General features: G+C 45.8%; 1 protein-coding gene across 1 annotated transcript in view; it reads left to right on the forward strand.

Annotated features, from left to right (window-relative positions):
* LOC119381605 (WD repeat-containing protein 5) overlaps window positions 1-22,042 on the forward strand; it is a 133,869-nt gene that overhangs the window by 54,342 nt on the left and 57,485 nt on the right. The window contains exons 5-6 of the mRNA XM_049412936.1: window positions 12,111-12,184; window positions 20,958-21,047. Of these exons, the coding sequence (XP_049268893.1) occupies window positions 12,111-12,184; window positions 20,958-21,047 (164 nt within the window). The remainder of the gene's footprint in view (window positions 1-12,110; window positions 12,185-20,957; window positions 21,048-22,042) is intronic.

Raw genomic sequence — 22,042 nt, forward strand, 5'->3', positions numbered from 1 at the left:
GCTGTGGATTATACTGTATTACCTGTTCAATGTTTTTTCACCAAGTAATGGTGTGTATTCGTGTTTGTTTCTCTTGAAATATGACCATTGTGGCAGAAAGTTGGAACTTGCTACATGTTCAATGAAAAAATGCCAGATCCAATCATCTGGCTGCTGTAGCTAGAGGTAGTCACGGCTTTTGTGTTTCCAGCGTCCTTTAATATACCTTTCTGGCCCCGAAACTTCCAGCTCAGTTTCATATGGAGCTAACGCCTGCCGCTAGAGGTGCAGTTGTGCATGAAAGGGCATGCGAACACTGTGGTTGAGTTTGGGAAACCTTGGCATTCTTCCACAACAGGTCGCTTTACTTTCACATAGCTACATTTAACGTTCAGCGTGCATAAATGTCTCCCTAAGCGCATATTATGTGTTGAAATGTGCTTCCTGGCAAAAAGAAATAGCCACTTGAAACATGCAGCTTGCGGTGGTCTCAGTCCAAAAGAAACAAAATTCTGGGTACCAAAATCGCCATATGATTATGAGGCGCATTTATCATCCGGTGTCCTTTCACGTGCATATATATCTAAGTACTTTTTTCGTTTTGTATTTTGCCTCCAATGAAATGCTGCTGCCATGGCCTGCCACACATGGTTTGTCCCAGTGCTTCAGTAGTTCCCACTTTTTAATCTTTGCCTGAAATTAAATTCCGTGCATGAACAACCAATCCCCGGTCGTGCTACTTGTAAAAAGAGGCCAACATCTGGGCCCACATTCATAAGTGCCAGTTACTGGTTGCGCATAGTGCCAGATTGTTCGCCCAGCATGATATAACATATCACCGATGAGAGCAGATAGTCTCGGAAAGTTCAGTTCACATGTGTAAGCTGTTTTGCAATTTTTCAGGTTGCCGTCAGATGTGATAATACATAGGAGAGACTAAATATGTCCTGTTGCTTGTTTGACATGTTGTATACTAGGCACATGAACGTTTTTCAAAGGAAGTGGGCAGGAATAAGCCTCCTGTTTAAAAGCCAAGTTGTTTTTTGTTCTTGAAATGGGCTTGCACAAATAACGTAGCTTATTTTTCTCATGAGCAAGGTTGTTTAATTAATATAAGCATAGAAATCATGATAGCATAAACATTTATTTTTTTGTAATCTCTCAGTAAGAATATCCTATATATGTGTAAGCTGCACTAGTGCCAGTAGCATGCAAGTGCAAAAAAAAAATTGGAGGACGCTTGAGCTTCGCCTCAAGAGTTGAACACGATAGCATAATTGGGCCCCATTCGCATCGCCTTCTCAATCGCTAGCTTGGCTTTGATATTCAGTGCCACAAGGAAAACAATGTCTGTGCGCGTAACGCTGTCCCTTTCAAACTATCCTAGAATGCCTACTGCAAGTACAGTTGCAAAGGGTCCACTGCGCCATAATTATTCCTTTTAGTAATTAGCGAAGCACCCACTTGCATCTGTAAGGCAACACATGCACCTACGCAGCTGCACACTTGGTTGATGCTATTGTGATAATGATGATTAATTATGCCGGTGCACTTTGTAATTGGTGGGCTTTTAAACCAACCACTCGTTGTGCAATTCAAATTTTTTTGACGCTTGGTGCAATTCTACGCTTCTGCCGCGCAATATTCAATGCGTTAAGGAGACTCGTCCCACTACGTGACATTCATATAGAGCCTTTTTCCGGAGCAGTTTCAAGCATGGGCGTGGCTCTGTTTGTCTGCTTGGCACGCAGAAGTCCTGGGTTTGATTCCTACTCTAACCGAAGTTTTTTTTTATTATTTAATTTTTGCATCTATTTCAAGTTTTCGCTCACGGACAATGCTGGTTTTTCACTCACAACCGCCGACGCCGACACCAGAATTTCTGTGAAAGGAGCTTTTTAACGCTATTGCATTAAAATTGTTTCTGGTAAACAACCAGAACCCGGTGATTCCACTCCTGCACCAACTGTGGCAAAGTGCGCCAAATTGGATTTACTGCGCCATCCTGATAATATCGTCAAAAATTGCACCAAACTGCACCAGAGTCTTGGGTTTTTGGTCGTCTATCACCGACAGTCACACCGCCTTCGCATCCACACATGTGCAACTAGGTCCTGGGGCCGCCAAAGTCACAACCACGGACCAAGAATTATTCAGCTCGTGCGTGCGTTCCGAGTAGGCCACGATGCCATGCACGGTGCTGACGCAGCTTCTGTTGTTCAGGTCGGCTCGAAGGTGAAACGCGCACTCCACAGAGGCTCCTGGCGTCTAAGCCAATCAGTAGTGAGAAAGTGTGGCGTGATTCATCGGCGGACGTTGTCTGTTCCAGAAACGCTGCTGATAACTCGTTTCGAACGTCGCACAGCACATAATGAAAACAATGTTCAGTAATAACTATGCGCGTGCTGCTTAAATGTCTGTCACTTTTGTTTCTGGACATCGCGGAATGAAATTTCGGAATGCTAGCAATAGATATATGGAACAATATCGAATTTTCCGTGCTTCGCGTCCATGGAAGAGAACGAGAACGGTGGGCACGCATTGACACTTTTCCTCAAGTATACTTTAACCATGGATCTTCATCCAGAAAAGCTTTTTCGTAATTCCTTCCACCAGGTTTGACTTCCGGGTTTGTAATCGCACGTACGGTGAATACGCTCTAAATGTCCCTGCTTTATGTCAAGCTCGTGAGTGCTAGGGTCCCAATTCGAATTTTTTGCTTGCTTTTTTAGAAATGTCATTTCATTAATAAAAGCATGCCTCCTGGTTGGAGTAGCCGCCATTCGGTTTTAATATGTGCAGCTTTTAGAAGTGGGGCAGTCGCTGACGGCCCTGGCGGCCTAAGGCCCATATTGAAGCGGCTACGCCATGCTACATGTCCGCCCCTTGCTTTTCAGGGTCAGTAGCTGACGGTAAAAAAGAGAGAGGGAGAGAGAAAGAAAAGACAGTTTTGCTCAAGGGCGAAGCAATGAATGCGATACCAACAAATTGTATTGCTATACGAAGTAAGGCTAGCAGCTAACTCTCTTGGATCCGATCTCGCGTAACTCAACAAAACGCTGGTTAAGGGAATATGGTCGCTCCAGGGACTGAAGAGGTTTTCGGGCTGTTAGTTCCCTAAACGCAAAGTAAGCGCTGAGAGCACAGCAAGTTTATGAACAGTCTCCTGATGCCTCGAGATAGCGCCAGCGACCGCGCCCTTCGAGCGACGCAGCCCCCCCCCCCCCCAATCACCTTCTTTGGCGTCCATTCATGCTCCTTACCAAAGAAAGGTGGGGAGTTTCCTCTCTGTTTGATGAGTAGTTGACGGCAGGCCTCGCATGCGGATTGATGTTACCGCATGCGCCCTCTCCGCGACGGAGACGGCTGGCTCGTTTCATCTCCGCTTCAGCCACGTTCGTCACCAGCGCTCGCGATCTTTTACTCGCGAGTAGAACACACGGTGCGCGGAGCGATGTTACCGATTTGGCATTTATATGGAACATGACAGAAATGGCGACGGCTAAAACCCGGCCAGTGTGTCCATGTAATTGCCATCACAATAAAAAGAAAAAAAAGCCGCACCTCCCCGAAGGGGATCGTGAGGAAATGCGAATGCATTTGGGTGCACCCGATGAGTGTGCAATTAATTAATGAAGAGAGACGAGAGTGTGCACGTAGAGGCGTAATGCTCGAGTTGCATTGTGTTACACTTCGTCCTAGTGGTATCGTTGCCGCGAGAGATTCGACTTCACCGACTTCCATCGCTATCAAGACACCAAAGCGCGCGCTCCCTGCATGATATATATAGGTCCGAGCGCGGAGAGGAGGAGCGCCCGAGCTCTCCGCCGAGCGAGCTCCGCGATGCGAGCGCCCTCACCGGGTACACTCCTCCTCTCCCTTACCCTCCGCTGCTCCGCGATGCAAGCGCCATCACACGCCCGCGCGCTCCTCCTCTCCCTTACCCTCCGCCGCTCACCACCTGCTCCGGTTGCTAGGCGCGGCGCAGCTGTTGCTAGGAGCGAGGAGGAGCGCGTGCGGAGAGATAACACCTGTGCGCACGCCGGCCAGGGATGCAGGACTACCCCCGACTAAGAAATGCATTCGCATATAAAAAATTGAGGAGCCGTTCCACGCTGTGAGGTGGATGACCAGTGAAGCTGTTTAGCGCACGGCACAGAGGTGACATGGCGGGAGCCATTTTCGTATGTAATGCCAGGTTTTAATGGCCAGGCTGTTACCGTTCAATATGCAATATTAATGCAAAAGCCTTAAATGTCTCATCAAATGCGAAAATTGACCGGCGGCGTCAATACGAGTGATGCAAACAATCGTCACATGATAATGTCATCATGTACAACTTGTACAACAGTAATATTTACTTAGAAACTTATGCGGGAGGGCTACGTGCTTATCATGGCATATCGCCAATGTGGTTTAGTTGCTTGTTTGGTGGTGGTTCTCTATTCAAGTGAATGCTGTGCTTTATACTTTATGTATACCATAGAATGTATGAGCTCTTGGCTTCAATCACTGAAGCTTTTTTTTTTCCCCTGAGGACATAGCTGCGAAAAATCCTGACAAACTACAAGCTAAACAGCTTCACTCTAAAAGAGAGGGGGACCTGAGAGCTGAAGAATATATATATATATATGTGTGTGTGTGTGTGTGTGTGTGTGTGTGTGTGTGTGTGTGTGTGTGTGTGTGTGTGTGTGTAGCAGGGCTGGGCAAAGATACTTTGAAATTGTATCGCGATACGATACAAGCTACCCAGGCAAGAAGTATTGGAGATACAGATACAAGATACTTCCGGAACAATTGTATCCGATACGATACTTCCCAATTGTATCTTAAGATACTTCGATACATTTGCAAATTTGCTCTTATATATTCATATAATGAAGCAGGAAACGCTTATGAACAAAAATCTTTACTCGAAATTTTCTTAACTGCGACCAACTTTGTTTAATTTTGAGAAAATATCTATTTGTGTCCCCAAATTTCTGTCTTACTTGCTCAAGGTATATTAGTTTCATTCCGAAACAACTCAGCTCAACATGAGAGCTCTTCATGCTGCGCTGTGAATGGTTCTTGTTTGACACTTTGGTAATTAATGGGTGCCGCTTCTCTACTTGCCGACCAGCTAGCGGGTTGCCATCTGAATACAAGAACGTCAATAAGAAGCCTCCGCACGATGGCGCAAATACTGCTGTGCTGTTGACATCACATCACATCAGAAAGGAGAGGTGGGGGTTTTGGAATGCTAATTCATAGCAGAACAAAATGGCATAGAGTGAAACAAACGTGTTCAGAGCACATATGGGTTTCGGACACAGTAGGTGGAAAGAAAACGTGGCTAGGTGTAGTTTACTTGTGGACGGGGAATAACTGCAGAGAAAATAATCTGGAGATAGTGAAATGCATAAGCACCGATATTAAAGAATTTGGTCATGATGCCGAAATAATCCTTCTAGGGAACATGAACGCTCACATTCATGACCTTGACGGTTATTCAGACACCAATGGCAAGTTATTGCTAGATCTCTGCGAGCAACATACTCTTGAGATAGTTAACGTGGGGCCTAAGTGTGAGGGGCAGATCACGTGGGAAGTCGGAAACAGGCAATCGAGCATTGATTATTGTCTCATGACAGAAGGAATATATGACAAACTTTGAGAGATGAGAATAGACGAAGAAGGCATTAACAGCTTGGGTAGTGATCATAAACGCGTAATATTACAAATGGGATATAAAACTGAAAATAAGAACATAGAATCAAAGTTTGGCAGCTTGTATCTAAATGACAAACAAATAGCAAATATAGCCGCAAGAGTCGAGCAAAAAGTAGACGAACTACCAGGCAAAGACTGGAAGTATAGTGAGCTGCTACATGTAATCAGGAAAGAAATGGAAAAAGAGAAGAAAACTATTCGTTGGAAAGGAAAGAGAAAGCCAAAAAATTGGTGGAACAAAGAAATCCGGGAGGCGATCGAGAAGCGACGTGAGCCATCACGGGAGCACAGACAGGCAAAAAAGGAGAGAGCAAAAGCCCATTGTGCAGAAATTAGTCGAGGCAAAAATGAAAGGTGAACGCTGGATGAGAGAGATTCGCGAAAAGAAGGCCGCGCCTAGGATATTTTGGAGCCACCTGAAAGCGCTGGGTAGGAGTCTGTCACAATGCAACAACATATGGTAGATGAAGGAGGAAATCAATTGGAAGGGTATGAAGCGCTAGGTTACATCCGAACGATAACAGCCGATTCGTTTAAAAAGGTCGCCCAGGGGATTCCCCCGGTGAGTAAAAGTACGCAAAGGAGTGCAACCGACGAAGATGTAGTACTAGAGAATTTGAATTGGAAGAAGGCCGAAGGAAAAATTCTTAAGCGCACTACTCCGGGCTTAGATGGGGTTCCCGTCAGCCTCATTAACGAACTCGGACATAACACTAAAGAAGCACTGCTGAAAGCCGTAGAAAAGTGCTTACAGGAGAGGGAAATACCTGACAGTTGGCGAAAAAGTAGAATGAACTTAATCTATAAAGGCAGGGGAGAAAAGGATAACATTCGCTCATATAGACCGCTAACCATTACATCGGTGCTATACATGTTGGCGATGCAGGCAGTAAAATTAAAAATAGAAGCGTGGGGAGAACAAAATGATAGTTTGGGAGAACTTCAGAATGGATTTCGAATCGACAGGCGGTTAGACGATAATCTGTTTTTTCTTACCCAGTGTATAGAAATATCGAAAATAGAAAACAGGCCCTTATACGTAGCTTATCTAGATATCACTGGGGCGTTTGACAACGTTAATCAGGAAATTTTGTGGGATATATTGAAAGAAGTGGGCATAGGTGACGACTGTATACAGCTTTTGAGGGAAATATACCGAGAAAATACAGTTTGTATAGAATGGGAAGGAATAAGTAGCAAGGACAGCGTTGAAATTAGCAAGGGGCTGAGACAGGGATGTCCTTTGTCCCCGCTGTTATTCATGCTGTACATGGTGAGGATGGAAAAAGCGCTAGAAGGTAGCAACATTGCATTTAATTTGTCACACAAACAGGTCGGCACGATGGTTGAGCAGAAGCTTCCATGTCTACTTTATGCTGATGATATTGTCTTATTTGCGGACAGTCAAGATGATGTACAGCGACTGGCAGATATATCCGGAAGGGAAGGTGAAGCTCTTGGACTAGGATTTAGTGTAACGAAGTGTGGGCTAATGGTATTCAATGATCCCTGTGATCAGACGGTGTCAATACAAGGCCAAAAAATACCGAGGGTAAGCGAATACAAGTACCTCGGAGTATGGGTAAATGAGGGAGATAGATATATGGAGGTACAAGAGAAAGCATCGGTAGCAAAGGGAAAGAGGAATGCTGCAATTATGAAGCACAGAGCTTTATGGGGATACAACAGGTACGAGGTGATTCGAGGGCTGTGGAAGGGTGTGGTGGTGCCGGGGCTTACATTTGGGAACTCATTGGTGTGCATGAAGTCAGAGGTACAATCAGGAATGGATGTAAATCAAAGGACGGTGGGCCGCCTCGCGTTGGGCGCTCACGGGAAGACGACAAATGAGGCTGTAAAGGGTGATATGGGATGGACAGGCTTTGAAGTGAGGGAAGCTCACAGCAAAATGAGATTCGAAGAGAGGCTGAGGAAAATGAAGAAGAGTAGATGGGCGAGAAGGTTTTCAGGTATTTGTATAGAAAAAGCGTTGACACGCAGTGGAGAAAAAGAACTAGGAGGCTCACCAGTAAATATACGGCTAGCAGTGCGGGCGATATGGCAACAAGGAGCATTAAGCGGAAGGTCAGAGAAGCGGAGAGGACTTATTGGATGACAGCGATGGAAAAGAAGCCGGCTCTGAGTAACTACCGAAAGGGAAAAAACGAAATAAGGAGGGAAAGGTTTTATGATAATTCAAGGGGAAGCGCTTTGCTCTTTGAAGCAAGGTCGGGCTGCCTTAGAACGCGTAGTTATAAAGCGAGATTCAGTAACGAAGAAAAACAATGTACATGCTGCGGGGGAACTAAGGAAACGATGGAACATGTACTGCGCCCGTCTTCGTTCACTTCCTTGTCCGTGTTTTACTTCGCGCAGCACCCTGTTTCATGATGTACGACCGACTCGCCCAGCAACATGCATTATTGAAGAACATGTACTGATTGAATGTGGCGATATTCACCCAGGTATACGAGTGGGCACGAGTCTACATGAAGCCTTGGGTTTTAGGGACAACAATGGAAAGCTGAACACGTCGGCGATAGAAATAAGTAAGAGACTGTTAGAGTATTGGTGGCAGAAAAGTAGAGATAAAGTACAAAAATAAATAATGGGGAAAAATAAGGTCATTCTGCCTTAAAAGGCAGAGAGATGGACCGTGAATTTATTTTTTTTTTTTGGTATAATAACATAGATTTAATCAGTGTAGATAAAGTATTAAGCCAACTTGAAACAACAAAGTTTTTTTTTCTTCTAGCCTGGTGGCAGACATGTCACCGCCCCGTTATAAAGAGGACGCTCATAGCATCCATCCATGTTCTACCTTGTCCGTAAGCGCATTACCGTTTTCGCAATACCGGATCACCCGAAATCCAGCAACAACGCTGGTTTTTTGGTGACTCATCATGTATACATTGAGGGCTTAAAACTGCAATGATTTTTATATTCTACTTATCTGCTGGCGTAAAGCGTTCGTTAGCAACATATTCACTAACGTGCAGTCTTTTGAAATTTCTGCTCCGAGAGAACTAGTGCCGTTGAAAATTGCCCCAGGCGTATTGTAGTGGCACAAAGCGTTGCACGATACCACTGCTGTTCACAGTATTGCCACATATAGCTCCGACTATCTCGTGATTTGCAACCGCGAAAAACTTTACGGTGACCTAAAAAAAGAAAACCAATATATCTTAGTCAAATAGCAAGGCGGTTCCGTATCAATCACAGTGAATACGTATACAGGTTGTTTCTCACAACTGTAGAACCAAATATCTAAAAAAATTCGTTAACCTCCACTGATCGAAACCAATGGAGTATGTCATGTAGTGCTCATTATAATATGTTTTATATTGCGCTTAATTGGTTGCTTAGCTGAGGTTAGTTATGCAGCATTTTTAATATTCATTTATGACCAAGTGGGTGCCATCCCGTCGTATAGACGACATTACAAAACGACCGGACTAATTTTTGGTGGCGACGTACATGCTGCGTGATATTTTTTTTATTTTGAAAGAAAACGCACGAAATATCAAATGAAACCACGTGACTGCGCCGCTCGTTCACTACCGTACTGCAGCGCTCTCAAACGTGATTCGAGCAAAACAACCGGCGCACGAAATGCCAGCATATCGAGGATGACGGCGTTTCCTTGCCGTGTGAAATCGTCAGAAATGTTGACGCACTGTGAAGCCGATACATAAAGCCGCGGCCGGTCATTTCCCCGTGGTCCACACGCCGGTTGTTTCGCTCGAAGCGCGTTTGAGAGCGCTGCAGTACGGCAGCGCACGAGGGCAGTCACGTGGCCATGTTTCGAGGGCTTTCTTTATACGGGGATGTAAACGGAGGACAGCAAAAATAGCACTCATGCTGACAATCAAATTATGATGAAAATAACCCCTTGAATAACTGAGTAGGAAGAACAGAGATATATACAGTACGCCAAGATATGTTATATTTCGTAACTGCTTGTTCTACGGCATCTAGCATCAGCACTGGTGGAGCGACAGTTTTTAGAATCTCATTTGCATGTAAGTCAATCTCATCGTGTGTAAATCAAACTTACATCCACGACATCTTTTAAATCGCTGTCGTGTGAAAGCCGCGAGACGCAAAGAAACCCAACTCTTGCATTCTTCAGACTTTGTAACGAAGCCCCACGCAAGGGAAACTTCGATGACGACACTGTAGGAGCATCAGAATTTTCGTGAAATGTGCCGAACGCGTTGGAGTACGTAGAACAGCGCAGTGTTTACGAGAAAGTGTCGTGGTACCGACACAAGTAAAACGAAAGGAAAAATAGCTAGAAAGCGAAGTTCGACTGCGCGTAGACGTTCGTGGGCTTGTTTTTGTCGAGATCGCGCGAGCGCCACCACGTGACCGTGCACCACCAATAGGGACGCGCAGACCTCATCGCCTGCCCTCGCTGGAGAACTCTGGCATATATATCAAAGAATGTCACTGTCGTTAATTTTATTCAAGTAGCGTAGTTCAGCCACCGTTAATTGCGGACCACATCACCCGGGAGGACACTTCGACACCTGGCGCGCCAAGAGAAATCCTCGAATTTCAAAGACTAGGTAGGCGAACTAAAGCTCTACCTCGTCCTAACCTAAACAGGAGACAAGCACGGGACTGGCGTCGCCTCCAAACAAACACGTACCCACATTTACACAGGTTACACAGAGTGTACCCTCACAGATACAGCAACAAATGTCCGTGGTGCGATGCAACACCGACATTGGAACACATAACATATCAATGTACACAACGTCCGGAGGCTGCCATCTCGCCTCTGTGTAACAACGATTCCCTGAATTGGTCGTGGGAGGCGCGGCTCGCGGAACTGGAAATGGGAAGCCAACTGGTGACCCTCGACCAGGCCCGGCGAGCCGCTGTAGCCAGTGGGGCCCTGGAAGAGGGGCACCACCCACCCTAACCACTCCAAGGCATGACATAAATAAATGTTTCTTCTTCTTCTTCTTGTTTCGCTCGGTGTTGTTTCTATAGCAGTATCTTGTATCTTAAGATACACGATACATTATTGAATGTATCGGAAATACAGATACAGATACTCGTCTTGCGAGACGTATCACGATACAGATACAAGATACCCAAGGAGTATCTAAGATAGTATCTAAGATACTTGTATCTTCGATACTGCCCAGCACTGGTGTGTAGTATTGATACTGGTTAGAGAGGAAATATGCAATCCAGTCAACTAAAGCATGGAAGCTTTGTTAGGGTTAACAGAAAGCTTTTCCAACAGTTTAAAGTGTGGAACAATTGCAAAAGCTTTGGATAACTCAAAATATTGCGTTGATTGGCTCACATGTGTCGAGAGCCTGGATGATGCCATATGAAGATTCAGTGAATGGTATAATAGTGCCTAAAGCCGTGGCATAAAACTACCTTCAGAAATTCAATATGGTTGTGTTGTCATGTGGTTGTGAAAGTGGAGAACCAGTCAGTCAAATTTTTAGCTGTTAAATTATTCGATAAACTTCTGCTTGATAAAAGGAACACTCACCGTCATGAGCTTGGCCGTGCACCGCTGTGAGTGCACCATCGTGAGTAGACCGTCGGTTGTGCTATCTGACGGAGCTCTGTTTCTTGGAAGGGGGGGGGGGTGGTTGCACAGCAGGCCACTGTGATTGTTAATTTTCGTGCTGTTTTTGCTTTTTTCCTAGATACAACAAAAACACATTCTGCAGATACATATGAGATGCATTCGTGTCAGTAAAATTTCACTTGGAAATCAGCACGTGTCCTGTGTGTTTTTTTGTGCTCCTTACCTTCAGTCAGCAGAATGATGGATGTTCAAAGTGATTTTTGGAAAGTTATAATGAAATAGTGCTTGATTTATATGACAAGCTTCAGCTGTGCCTAAAGAATGTGTTAGTGATACCAGAAGGCAACACTTACGTCATGCCTAGTGGTTGCTTTGATAAATTATTTCACGAGCAACATGCAGTTCTTGTCGTCATAGTTTCTGGCAACCATTTATTTTGTTTCACTGTGTGCAGAGGTACAGCCTACTGCTAGTCTCTGAAAAGCAGCTGTCACTCGGTGATGAAGTGACATGTTGCTTGTCATTTAACAATTACATGGGAAAATTTCGTGAACATGAGGTGAGTTCACTGCAACCGGAGCATTTATTAGCAGTCACCAAATGCAAGTGACAGTGCCACCATATCAAATTGGGCTGGTGTGCAATGGTTGTTTACTGTAGTTTGAACAGATCTTTAACTGTACTGGTACACAGATCACCTTGCTGATGTTCTATATGTGGCAGGTTCTTATGTTTAGAAGCCCTTCTTGATTTAGTGCCAGTGACGCATTGGTCTGGTAGGCAAAAGTGTGTGTGTTAAAAAAGGAAGTGCAAGAACAGCTGAGGCATGCAACTCTGTTTGTTTTGATGTGTGCAGCGGCTGACAAACTGATCAAGATTTGGGGTGCCTATGACGGCAAGTTTGAGAAGACCATCTCGGGGCACAAACTTGTGAGTTTTTTTTGTGCTGTGTCACTCCTCAGTCTGGTTTTGAGGTGCGTGTCCTAGATGATGTCAGTGTTTATGATTTAATTGGTGAGAGCCAGGGTGTCTGCAGTGATGCATGGCTCTCCCTCACTTTGCTCTTTCCTTCGCTAAGCTGCTTTCGTCGGCTCGTCTCTCCTCCTGGCCGAGTGCTCCTCCTCACCGTGCGAGGGGGAAGGGCGGCGAGCACACATACCTTAAGCACTTACTTAAGTAGGATGGAATACTGGGCGAGTTGGTGCGGATTCATTGTGGCTAACAGCGCGAAAAGCACTTACTGCTGGCTGCAGGCATAATCTGTGATTCCTGGATAATTACCCTTAGGTTAAATGCAAGCATATTAACAGCGAAGCTGTTTAGCAAATCGTTCCTTCTCCGGCGAACCAAACTATGATCATCATAAACGGTTATGTGCCACAGAAATTTGGTAAATCCTAGTACTCATCATCATAGACGGGTATGTGCCACATAAATTGGGTAAATCTCACCTCTCACCACTGGTTCACTAAAAATGAAGAAGGCAACAGTCAGCCCAACAAATGGCTGCGAAGTGACGGCGGCGAGTCGAAGACCTCGAGTACGTACAACGAGAGAATACTAGGGTACGGGATAGGCAACGGCGGCTGCGAGAAGACCCCCAGAGCGGTAGAAGGCGTACGCCAACAACGATGTGCCCATAGATCTATAAGAGGTCCAAAGACTTGTTTTTAGTGCGAAGTCCTGTCTCTGGAGTTTGGACATCCATGTCGTGTTGGTGTCTGTCTGTGGTTTAACTCGAACCTCTCTGCGCTGAGAATCAACGTAGAAACAACCTAGCATCACATAGCCAAAGCCTAGCAATGACCTAAAAGCTACCTAGAAACAACGAGATCAGTCTTCAGAATCGTCCAGTTTCACTGTTTCAAGCATTGCGCGGCTTAGTGCAAGCTTCGCCAATTTTTTAATTTACCGAGTGTTGTTGAAAGCATTGCAGTGCTTCCATTCTTGCAACAGAATCTTGTGTTGGGCTTTTTGTGCACTGTCCTCAGATAAGCAGAATGCAGAAAATAGCCAAGTGTCAGCATACCCATGCCATTAACACCAGACAGCAATCATGACTAAGGAAAGATTTTCCATTCATTGGGCATGCTAGTTAAGCAAAATGTAGTTGTGCCATTTAAGCCACTGCCAATCTGTTGTGACCAAGCATGTTGTGGTAGTCTTACGGCTGAATACGCCAAGTGGTTCATGTGGCTTGGCATGGCACGCAGTAAACACGACTTTTGTGCACTAACACAACAGACTCGGAGATAAACACACAGAGTGCCAACTATCAGCTGATTTTATTTAAAATGGAAGATCGTCCATGGTGCCATTCTAGCGCATGCGCAACACAAGGAATGCGATCCAATAATGAAGGTTTATCTTTGCCTTTGCATCTGTGCTTCAGTCAAATGCACCTTGGTATTGGAGAGCATGACTGAGGTATCACTCACACACACGGTACCTTTCTTTTTAGTGAAGCGTGCCTCCATGAATTCACAAGCCGTTTGTTGCCGCTCCTGCCAAGTATGCTGACAGGCACACAATATGGTTCACACGTGCAGGCATTTCAATGCACGCTAAGGTGTGCACATTCAAATTATTTAAGTTGCAGAAATGTCGTTAGCTGGGCTAGTTGCTATTAATCCATTGCAAATAACAGCGCAAAAAATGAGATGAGGCACAAGAGAAAGGAAGGACAAGAACAAGCGCTGACTTTCAATTAAGCTTTTCAATCGGAAAACAGATGGACACATAAAGCACGTGGCCATACAGTGCATGTGTGAAAATATTTGCCTACCCTCGCTTGTGCCAAATTCGAAAATGCACTTGTGGCAAATCCTTCATGTTATCCCAAGGTACAATATTTCTTTATCGTGCAATGTCACCGATGCCCGATTGACACATGTTTGCATCAGTTGGACGATGTGTGCCACTTCCAAAAGTTCACATGCCTGTACAAAATAGAAGTGGAGCCAAAAACTGAGGTACACCCACACTGCCGACAATTCAGTGATAACTGTGAACTTGCCGGGCCTTTCAGGGAATTATGGTGCTCTCTTAATCGCAACAGTGTGTAAAATTGGGCTAGTTCTTAATCGCACATTGAGGCTTGTTCCTCGTTTCTCTTGTGCTGTTATTTGTGAGGGATTCTTTGAGTTGTTGGAGTAGCATATTTTACGCGTAATGGGTCGGCATGACAATGCTGCCCAGCTTTAGCAGTAACCTTGCCAGCTTTGTGCAGTCACGAACTTTGCTCAAGTGTGCATGCCATGCATGTGAACGTTGAATCTGCTGTATGTACTCTCACGGCACAACTCACCCAACTATTCTTGCTGCTGTCGACAGATGGCCCTGAATTAGGATTCAGTTAAACAGCTGCAGTGAAGGCGTGTGTCCGTGCGTTTATTCAGAGGTAGACTGTCATGTTGTAGGGCCAGAGCCAGCACGAGCCAGTGGTTGTGCTGTTTATGGGAGTGTCACCAGTATAAGAAGGCAAGCAGCGACAAGCATCGCAGCGGGGGCCAACAAGCCAGCTCCAGCATATGAAATAAGCTTGCTGTCATTCTATTCAAAGATGAAGTAAAACTGACCAGAATGTCATTGTATAGAGCACACATAGAGGAGGGGGATGTATAGAGGATGAACTTATAGAAAAGACTCCAGTAGCAGCAGAAAAGGTAGAGTACGGTGGCTGGTGCCATTCTCTTTCATTAACACATGGCCGCTACATAAAGAAAAAGGTGCAGCCTGATGTGTCGTGTCGCCATCAATGGGCGGGCACGTCTTGGCTGAGTTTACAGCTGTGGCTGTTGTTTTTAGTGAGGATGCCACTGTTCGGGGTTCACCGTGGGCAACATGGGGGGTGTGTCCTGTTGTGGGCTTCTGCTTCGGCCTTCGCTGGCTGCTGACATCAATGGACGGAATGAAGCCTGGTCTAATTGAAATGAAAGTTCGGCATCTGGCGCTGAAGTGGTGTGGAAGTTCTGACTCGCTGGTTTGTGCCAAATTGGTATTTGCAGCGGCAAAGTCTGTCATCCATTCGGTGATCTCCACCGCGTGCACCGGGTGTTGCTGCCCGCAGTCAAGGCAGTGCGAGCGCATGTGTTCCGGGCAGACGTTCCTTCGGTGCCCTGTTCTTCTGCAATTTACACAAGCCTCCACTTTGGGCCTGAAGGAGTAGACTCCAAGGACCGAGCCGTAGAACTTGACGGACTCTGGAAGACTGTCAAACGTGAAGTGGATGAGCACGGACTTTGTTGTGCAGCCCATGTCTCGTGCCTGCACGATGGGAAGCAGCAGGATGAGATCACCGAAGCTCCCACAGGACCTCCTGAGGAGATTCTCTGTTGTAGGCATACCCTGGATGGCTCAATCTGGGGGTGCGATGTAGACGTTGACTTCAACTTTCTTGCCACAGAGATTTATCTGCTTTATCTGTGCATACTGGGCCACTCTCTCCTAGCATGCCGTTGACATCGTGAAAACATTCAGATTGGTGCGTCACCCTGGGTGTCTGACTCCACAAAGCCGCTACTCTCTAGAAGTGTAGCCCGCAATTCTTGCTCTTTGAATGCTGCCATGTTGACTCCAGCATTTGGGCGATAAACAAACTTAAAATTGTCTGTCAGTAACGGTGGGATAGGTCCTCGCCTAAGGCATGCCGCAGCCGCTGTGGTGCCTGTTTTTCTCTGCTGGCGTCTTGACGCAGTCTTGGCAAACGAGCTGTGATTTGACTGCAATGCTAGCGTTTTCCGCTTGAGAAAGCGTGTAGGTCTTGGATTTTCGGTTATGGGGCTGTTTTTGTGTCAAGTACCTCTTTCCACTCATCCAGATTAAACTCAGTGGACTGAAGCTCTGTGCCTGTGACTGTGCCACCCACCTATGGTGGTATTAGACTGTGGTGGGTCGCACATTCCTACCGTCGGCACTACCGGCGTTGGGGATAGCGGGGCCAGCGCCAGCTTTGCACTAAGCGGAGCCAATAAAAGAAGATTGGATATCCGGCTGGACTCGAGCACTCACAGGTAGTTCCGCCGATGAAACAGTCCACTTCAACGCCAAAGTTGATGTAGTAAACTGATATAGAATGCTCACAGAGCTTGTTGAAGTTGGCACCCATGTAGAGTGTATTCACACGAGGGAGAAATCCGCAAGTGATAAAGGCGAAGCCTAGTGGCGTCAGCTTGCGGGGAGAATTCCCCACAAAAGTCCCCTGCTCACACGCTCGAGGCAAATAGAGGCCAGTGTTACCAAACTACTCTGGTGGCTTATACTACCACACATTTCAGCAGTTGCTGACAACGAAAGTACAAGCGTGCTTCAGGACCTGGGAGGAATGGCCAAGCGTGGTATTAGTTTTTTGAGATGTGCGCTGCTGCCTTTCACAGAATGTGCATAAAGGTCTCGTTCACACCTTTATGTAAGAAATACCGATGCTGCCATGCCCTATCGTTAGCTTGCCAGCGGTATTTCTCGTGCTTTTGTTGTTGCGAATCCGGACTGAACAAAAGAGCCATTCTTGGCGAGGTCGTTGACGGCGGCTCTTTTTTTTCTGTCTTGAAGAAATTGTGCACAGCCTTTCAGATCTGTCAACTATGCTTATTAGTGAGGTTTTGGTGATCTAGTCAATTAATAAGAATTGAAATGAAGTATCTTTCGACGTTGGTCGGCTCTGTGTTAACGCAGCAGGGCTAAAGGTCAGGCATTTCACTTGTTGTTTAAGAATGAGATGCACAGTTTCTGAGGTTTAGGTGTTTTGTGCCCCACTGTCCTATGGTTTGTCATTGACCATGATTGCTTAAAGGGACACTAAATGCAAATAAATATTAAGTCGACATTGATTGTTGAAATAGCGGTCCTGAAACCGCGTGGTGCTATTTTTGTGCCAAGGAAGTGCTTATCTTGAAATAAAATGACGTTTTAGTGGTCTGCATCGCGTTAGCGCACTTGAAATCACCCGCCTGAAAGCGGTCTTTCTCACGTCACTGTTGCCGTGCCCAATGTTGCACGCCTTTACTGCGTGGCAGCGTCCACTGGTGGCGTGCACCATTCGGGCATCCGGCAACATCACATATTGTGTCTAACAAAGAAAAACGAGCCCTTAAGAGTCATCTCCTTTCCTTCATTCATAGTGAGGGTCTCGTCCTGGCAGACTTGATGCCTTCAGGTAGTATGCGAGGGATTATTGGTCAGCTGCCAGCTCGTAACCTCTTCTCAACCTCTTCTCAACCCAATAAAGTGGACGGGAAGATGACCGCCACCGTAGCTCAGTGTTAGAGCATCGGACGCATTATTCGAAGCTCGCAGGTTCGGTCCCTGCCGGAGGCAAGTTATCTTTTCGTCCACTTTACTTTCTTCACATTTATACTCTAAATACTACAGATAACACCCCTTATGCTTTCCTTGGCGTTATTGTCTGTTCTCATTAATATTGTGTCTAACAAAGAAAAACGAGCCCTTAAGAGTCATCTCCTTTCCTTGCTGATAATATTGCCATTTTAGACATTATCATACATTGAGCTTTCACTGTGGCATAAATAGTTATTTGCCTTTAGTGTCCCTTTAACATGAGTTTTGTCGCCTTGTGTTCAAGTGTGTGCAAAGCCGGTCTCGTTAAACTTTTTCAGGCAAAAGTCTGTGCTTCTCTACACTTCGTTTGTGTCTTTTTTTTTGTGCACCGTTTTTGTTGCCACAGGAAAACATGACTGAATTGTTGATGGAAATGAACTTGGCTTAAGCAGTGAGGTCGAATAATTGAATAGCATAACTCCTGCCAGCCTGCTGTGATTCCCATTTTAACCCTTTGCGGTCCGTTGTCGGGCAGCGCCCGACAACGCAACACGGCCGTAGCGGTCCGCTGTCGGGCCCCGCCCGACAAGGGTGTTCGTGGTTTAAATTTTGCTGTTTTCTCACCGCGAGTCGCGCGCATTTTTTGTATACATGAAGGGCCATCTCTTGAGGAATAAGTGAGCTTTGTTTGTTGAGGTTTTACTTTTTTGACACTAGGGTGCAGCACTATGATCAGCACGGGGCCTAGAGCGTACCCACTCGCGCGCGCGGTTCGCTGAGAAGCATGGCCACGTTTTCACCGCGTGCGTTTTACGGCGGTGCTTTTAGCGAAAGCGAGGATGACTTTAGTGAGGAAGAGAATTACGTGCCTCCACCAGACAGTGATGACAGTGATTCGACAGAAGTGAGTGACGAAGACGACGACGGCGGCGGTGGAAACCTGCAGTAATAACCCTGGCCTGCACACAGGGGAATGCTTTGAGCGGTATCATACGTTGCCCAAATATCACTAAAAGAGTTGCCTGCAGAATGCAGGAGCAAAAATAAATATCCTGTGCGTTTCTCTTCCACAGCTTGTGTTTTTATTCGCGGCGCCAGAAACTGGCGAAATAGTTTCGGACCGCTAGAGCCGGAAAGTGGGTAAAGGTTTTGGACCGCAAAGGGTTAATGCGATAGTGTTAGAGCTTGTTTTGGAGAAATTCCGGTTTAGGCGTTGGCATCGTGGTTGTGAGCGAAAAATTGCAATGGATGCAAATAATAAAAATCATGGGTCTGAGCTGAAATTGAACCCAGGCTGTCTGCAGGGCCACAGAGCCACGGCAGTACTTGAAGCCGTTTCGAAAGGAAAACCCTATACAGGTGTTATATAGTGTCATGGGATCGTGACGTCGACGAAGGCAGCAGGCGGCGTGTCGGCGGCGTGTCGAAGATGAAACTTTTATTTGGCCGAGCTTGTGGCCGGGAAAAGGAAAGTCAAACTACAGCAATACACGCTGTACACTGATAGTGGTGAACAGGATGTCTGCCGTCAATAAAAACTGCTCATGGCTGGGACGCGCCGTCTTTTATACATCACGCATCGAACTTTCCAGTCTTATCACTGGTGGTCGCGCAAGCTCTGGAATAACCTAGACAATTCGCGGTCAGCGTTGAGCGTTGCCAACCGTCCTTGCTGGTCAAACCCAAATACATCAAAATAAAACAAGAAGTGGGCGTGGCAATAGTGTGAGAAGTCGCGTTAGGACATGTATTGTTGCATGGCAGAAGCATAAAATTGCACCAGGTGTTGCACCCTGTGAATTGGGCAACGAATGGGTGGGCCACGAGTGGGTGATTTAAGGCCCACCCATGACTCGGGCATAATTAGTCACCAGGAGCAGCAGCACCAACAAAGTGTGCGGCTGCATAGGTGCACGTATTGCCTTATGGATGTATGTTGGGTACTTCCCTCATTCGCAGAATGATGAATTATTGTGTGGTGGGCATTTCGCAACCTTAATAGCACTAGGCATTCCAGGATAGTTTAAAACTGCCAATGTGTTACACGTACCAGGAGTGCAACAGCTGCATCAGTTGCACCAATTCGATACATTTTTTTTTATTTTTGTGCCAAACTGCGCCAAAATGCCCAACCTTAATCCTCGAAGAAATGGGGGCCGCGTTGGCCACCTGCAGTTTGGATATCATCATCCAATTCAATCCAGATGCGCAGAAAAGGCGTAGGTGTGCTTTATGTTGAGTACCCCATAACGTTTTTTTTCTGCTGTTTGCAATGCTGCTCTACATTGGCATTTGAAAATTATTAAGCGGAAACTCCGCGTAAAAAATGTTGACAACGTGCCGCCGGTGCATTCGATGGAAACATTGGCCATTTGCCTGCCAACCAACTCTCTTGATTTGCCAGGAAGACTCCCTAACTTTGAGCGATCCTCCCGATTACGTGGGCATAGCCATAAATATCCCGATAAACAGACCTAACCCCACCTCGAAAAAAAAGAACAAGGGACAGTGGTTCTAAAGTTTCGTGGCCTTGTATTGCGTGCAGAATGCTTTTTAAGTTACTTTTGCCGCAGTACACTGGTGTCTTGCGGAAGAGGGTACTGAGATTGGGAAGGGGCTACTAGTACTAGCTGTCACAGGGCCATGTGTGAGAAAATATTCTTACACCATGCACGGGACACAGTACATTTTGTTCACGTGCAGGCACATGCTGTATAGTTATGGCTACTGGTTTGATCGCTGACGTCTAAAAAATTTACTGGCAATTATTCAGGGCTGTCTATGACGTTTCTGCAGCCCTGAGAAACAAAAAATGAAAATGTATGCCAGTTTTCTTTTTTCACCACCCCCGCTCACCCCGGCTTTAGGATTATACTGAATTTGGAGGCCGCCATGTAGGCAGGTCCGCATTAGCATTTGCAACGCATGTAAAATTATTTGACAGGCGCTGCAAATGATAATGCGGACATCGTCATTGTTTGCACTGTGGGGTAGTTCAACACGCTGTTTTTGTTCAAGTTGCAGAGCTCACATGCGCTGTGCACGAGTTAGCTGACGTTGAATGGTTCGTACAGCTTTGTTTTCTGTTCTAAAAGTAAGCTTTCTTTGTTATTCTGCTCCAAATTTGGGATTTGGTGCTAAAAATAATCAGTTTTCTTCCCTAACCTGCTCCAAAAGCAACACTTTCCTGCTACAAAAATTGCTCCAAATCCTACTTCGGCTGTTGCACTCTTCTCGCAGCACGATTAAGGTGTTCACTGAAAAGCGAAGCCTGGCTAGCGAATGAGAGAGCGATGTGAACAGGGCCCAGTTACGCTATTGCATTCTACTCTTGAAGGCGAAGCTTAAGCATCCTCCAAGTTTAGTTTTGGATCAACCTAAACGTATGGCAATGCTTTTGGAGTGAATCCTATGACATTTTATGCAGGGCATCTCAGATGTTGCATGGTCCACGGACAGCCGACTCTTGGTCAGCGCCTCGGATGACAAGACACTCAAGATCTGGGAAGTGAGCAGTGTGAGTACAGTATTCACAAGTTGTAGTAGTATGGTCAAAACTTATCAGATACCAGAAAAAATTTCGGCAGATCCAACGCATTGTGGGAATCAATTTTGTGCGAAACAGTCAGCAAGTAACTGCCAGTGCCACATTTTTTTGGCTTTGAGCCAAGTGTTGCGGGAGGTGGATTGACGTTTTTGGGTAAATTAATTGGGTACTTGTGTCCATATTGTTGGCTTGCTTGTGGACTTCCTTGGCACCTAAAGGGTGTGCTTATTCTGCGATTTAAGGTGGCACTCATGTTGGAACAGAGACGTCTGTTGTTATTCAAATGAAGTGAACACAACGATCTGCTGATGTGCATACCGTAAGGAGCATTCGCTGGCATATTCCTGCAGGGATGGGCAGCGCTTCACTATAGTTTGCAGAGTCATAGGTGTGCATATGTAATGTTTATTGCATTGTTATAGGAATGAATAGCCAACACTGCAACCACAATGGATGCTAGACGAGCACCACCGCCACAGCTGATGTTAGGCAACTGTCGGCACAGCTGCTCGTGTTTACGATCTATACCACATAGTTGCTGGCTGAGGATCATAATGGTGTCTGCTACATTAAAATTAACTATAACAAACAGTATGTCTTTCGTTAAATCTATGCAAAGTGTCTTGTAAAGTTTCCTATGTCTGTTTTTGCTCCCTTTGGCTATCACCTGTGGTGCATACTTGCTTACTACGGGCCATGGTATGCGGGTATGGGCCACACGTGACAAGGAAAAGGGTTTCTTAATGTATGCAAGAGGCATGTCATATTATTCATGTTGTGACCTGTCGGTCATCTTCGTCCTACACTCACATCCTGCTGTGCCAATTTTGGTATGTATGTACAGTTAAAACTCGGATCTAATAAAACCCATTTTAACGCGATAGCGTTAAAGAGCTCGTATCGCAGAAATTCCGCCGTCGGCGTCGGCACCGTTGGTTGTGAGCGAAAAATCATCATCTTGTCCG

This window comes from Rhipicephalus sanguineus, chromosome 1 (genome assembly GCF_013339695.2).
Source record: "Rhipicephalus sanguineus isolate Rsan-2018 chromosome 1, BIME_Rsan_1.4, whole genome shotgun sequence".
NCBI classification, from domain to species: Eukaryota; Metazoa; Arthropoda; class Arachnida; order Ixodida; family Ixodidae; genus Rhipicephalus; species Rhipicephalus sanguineus.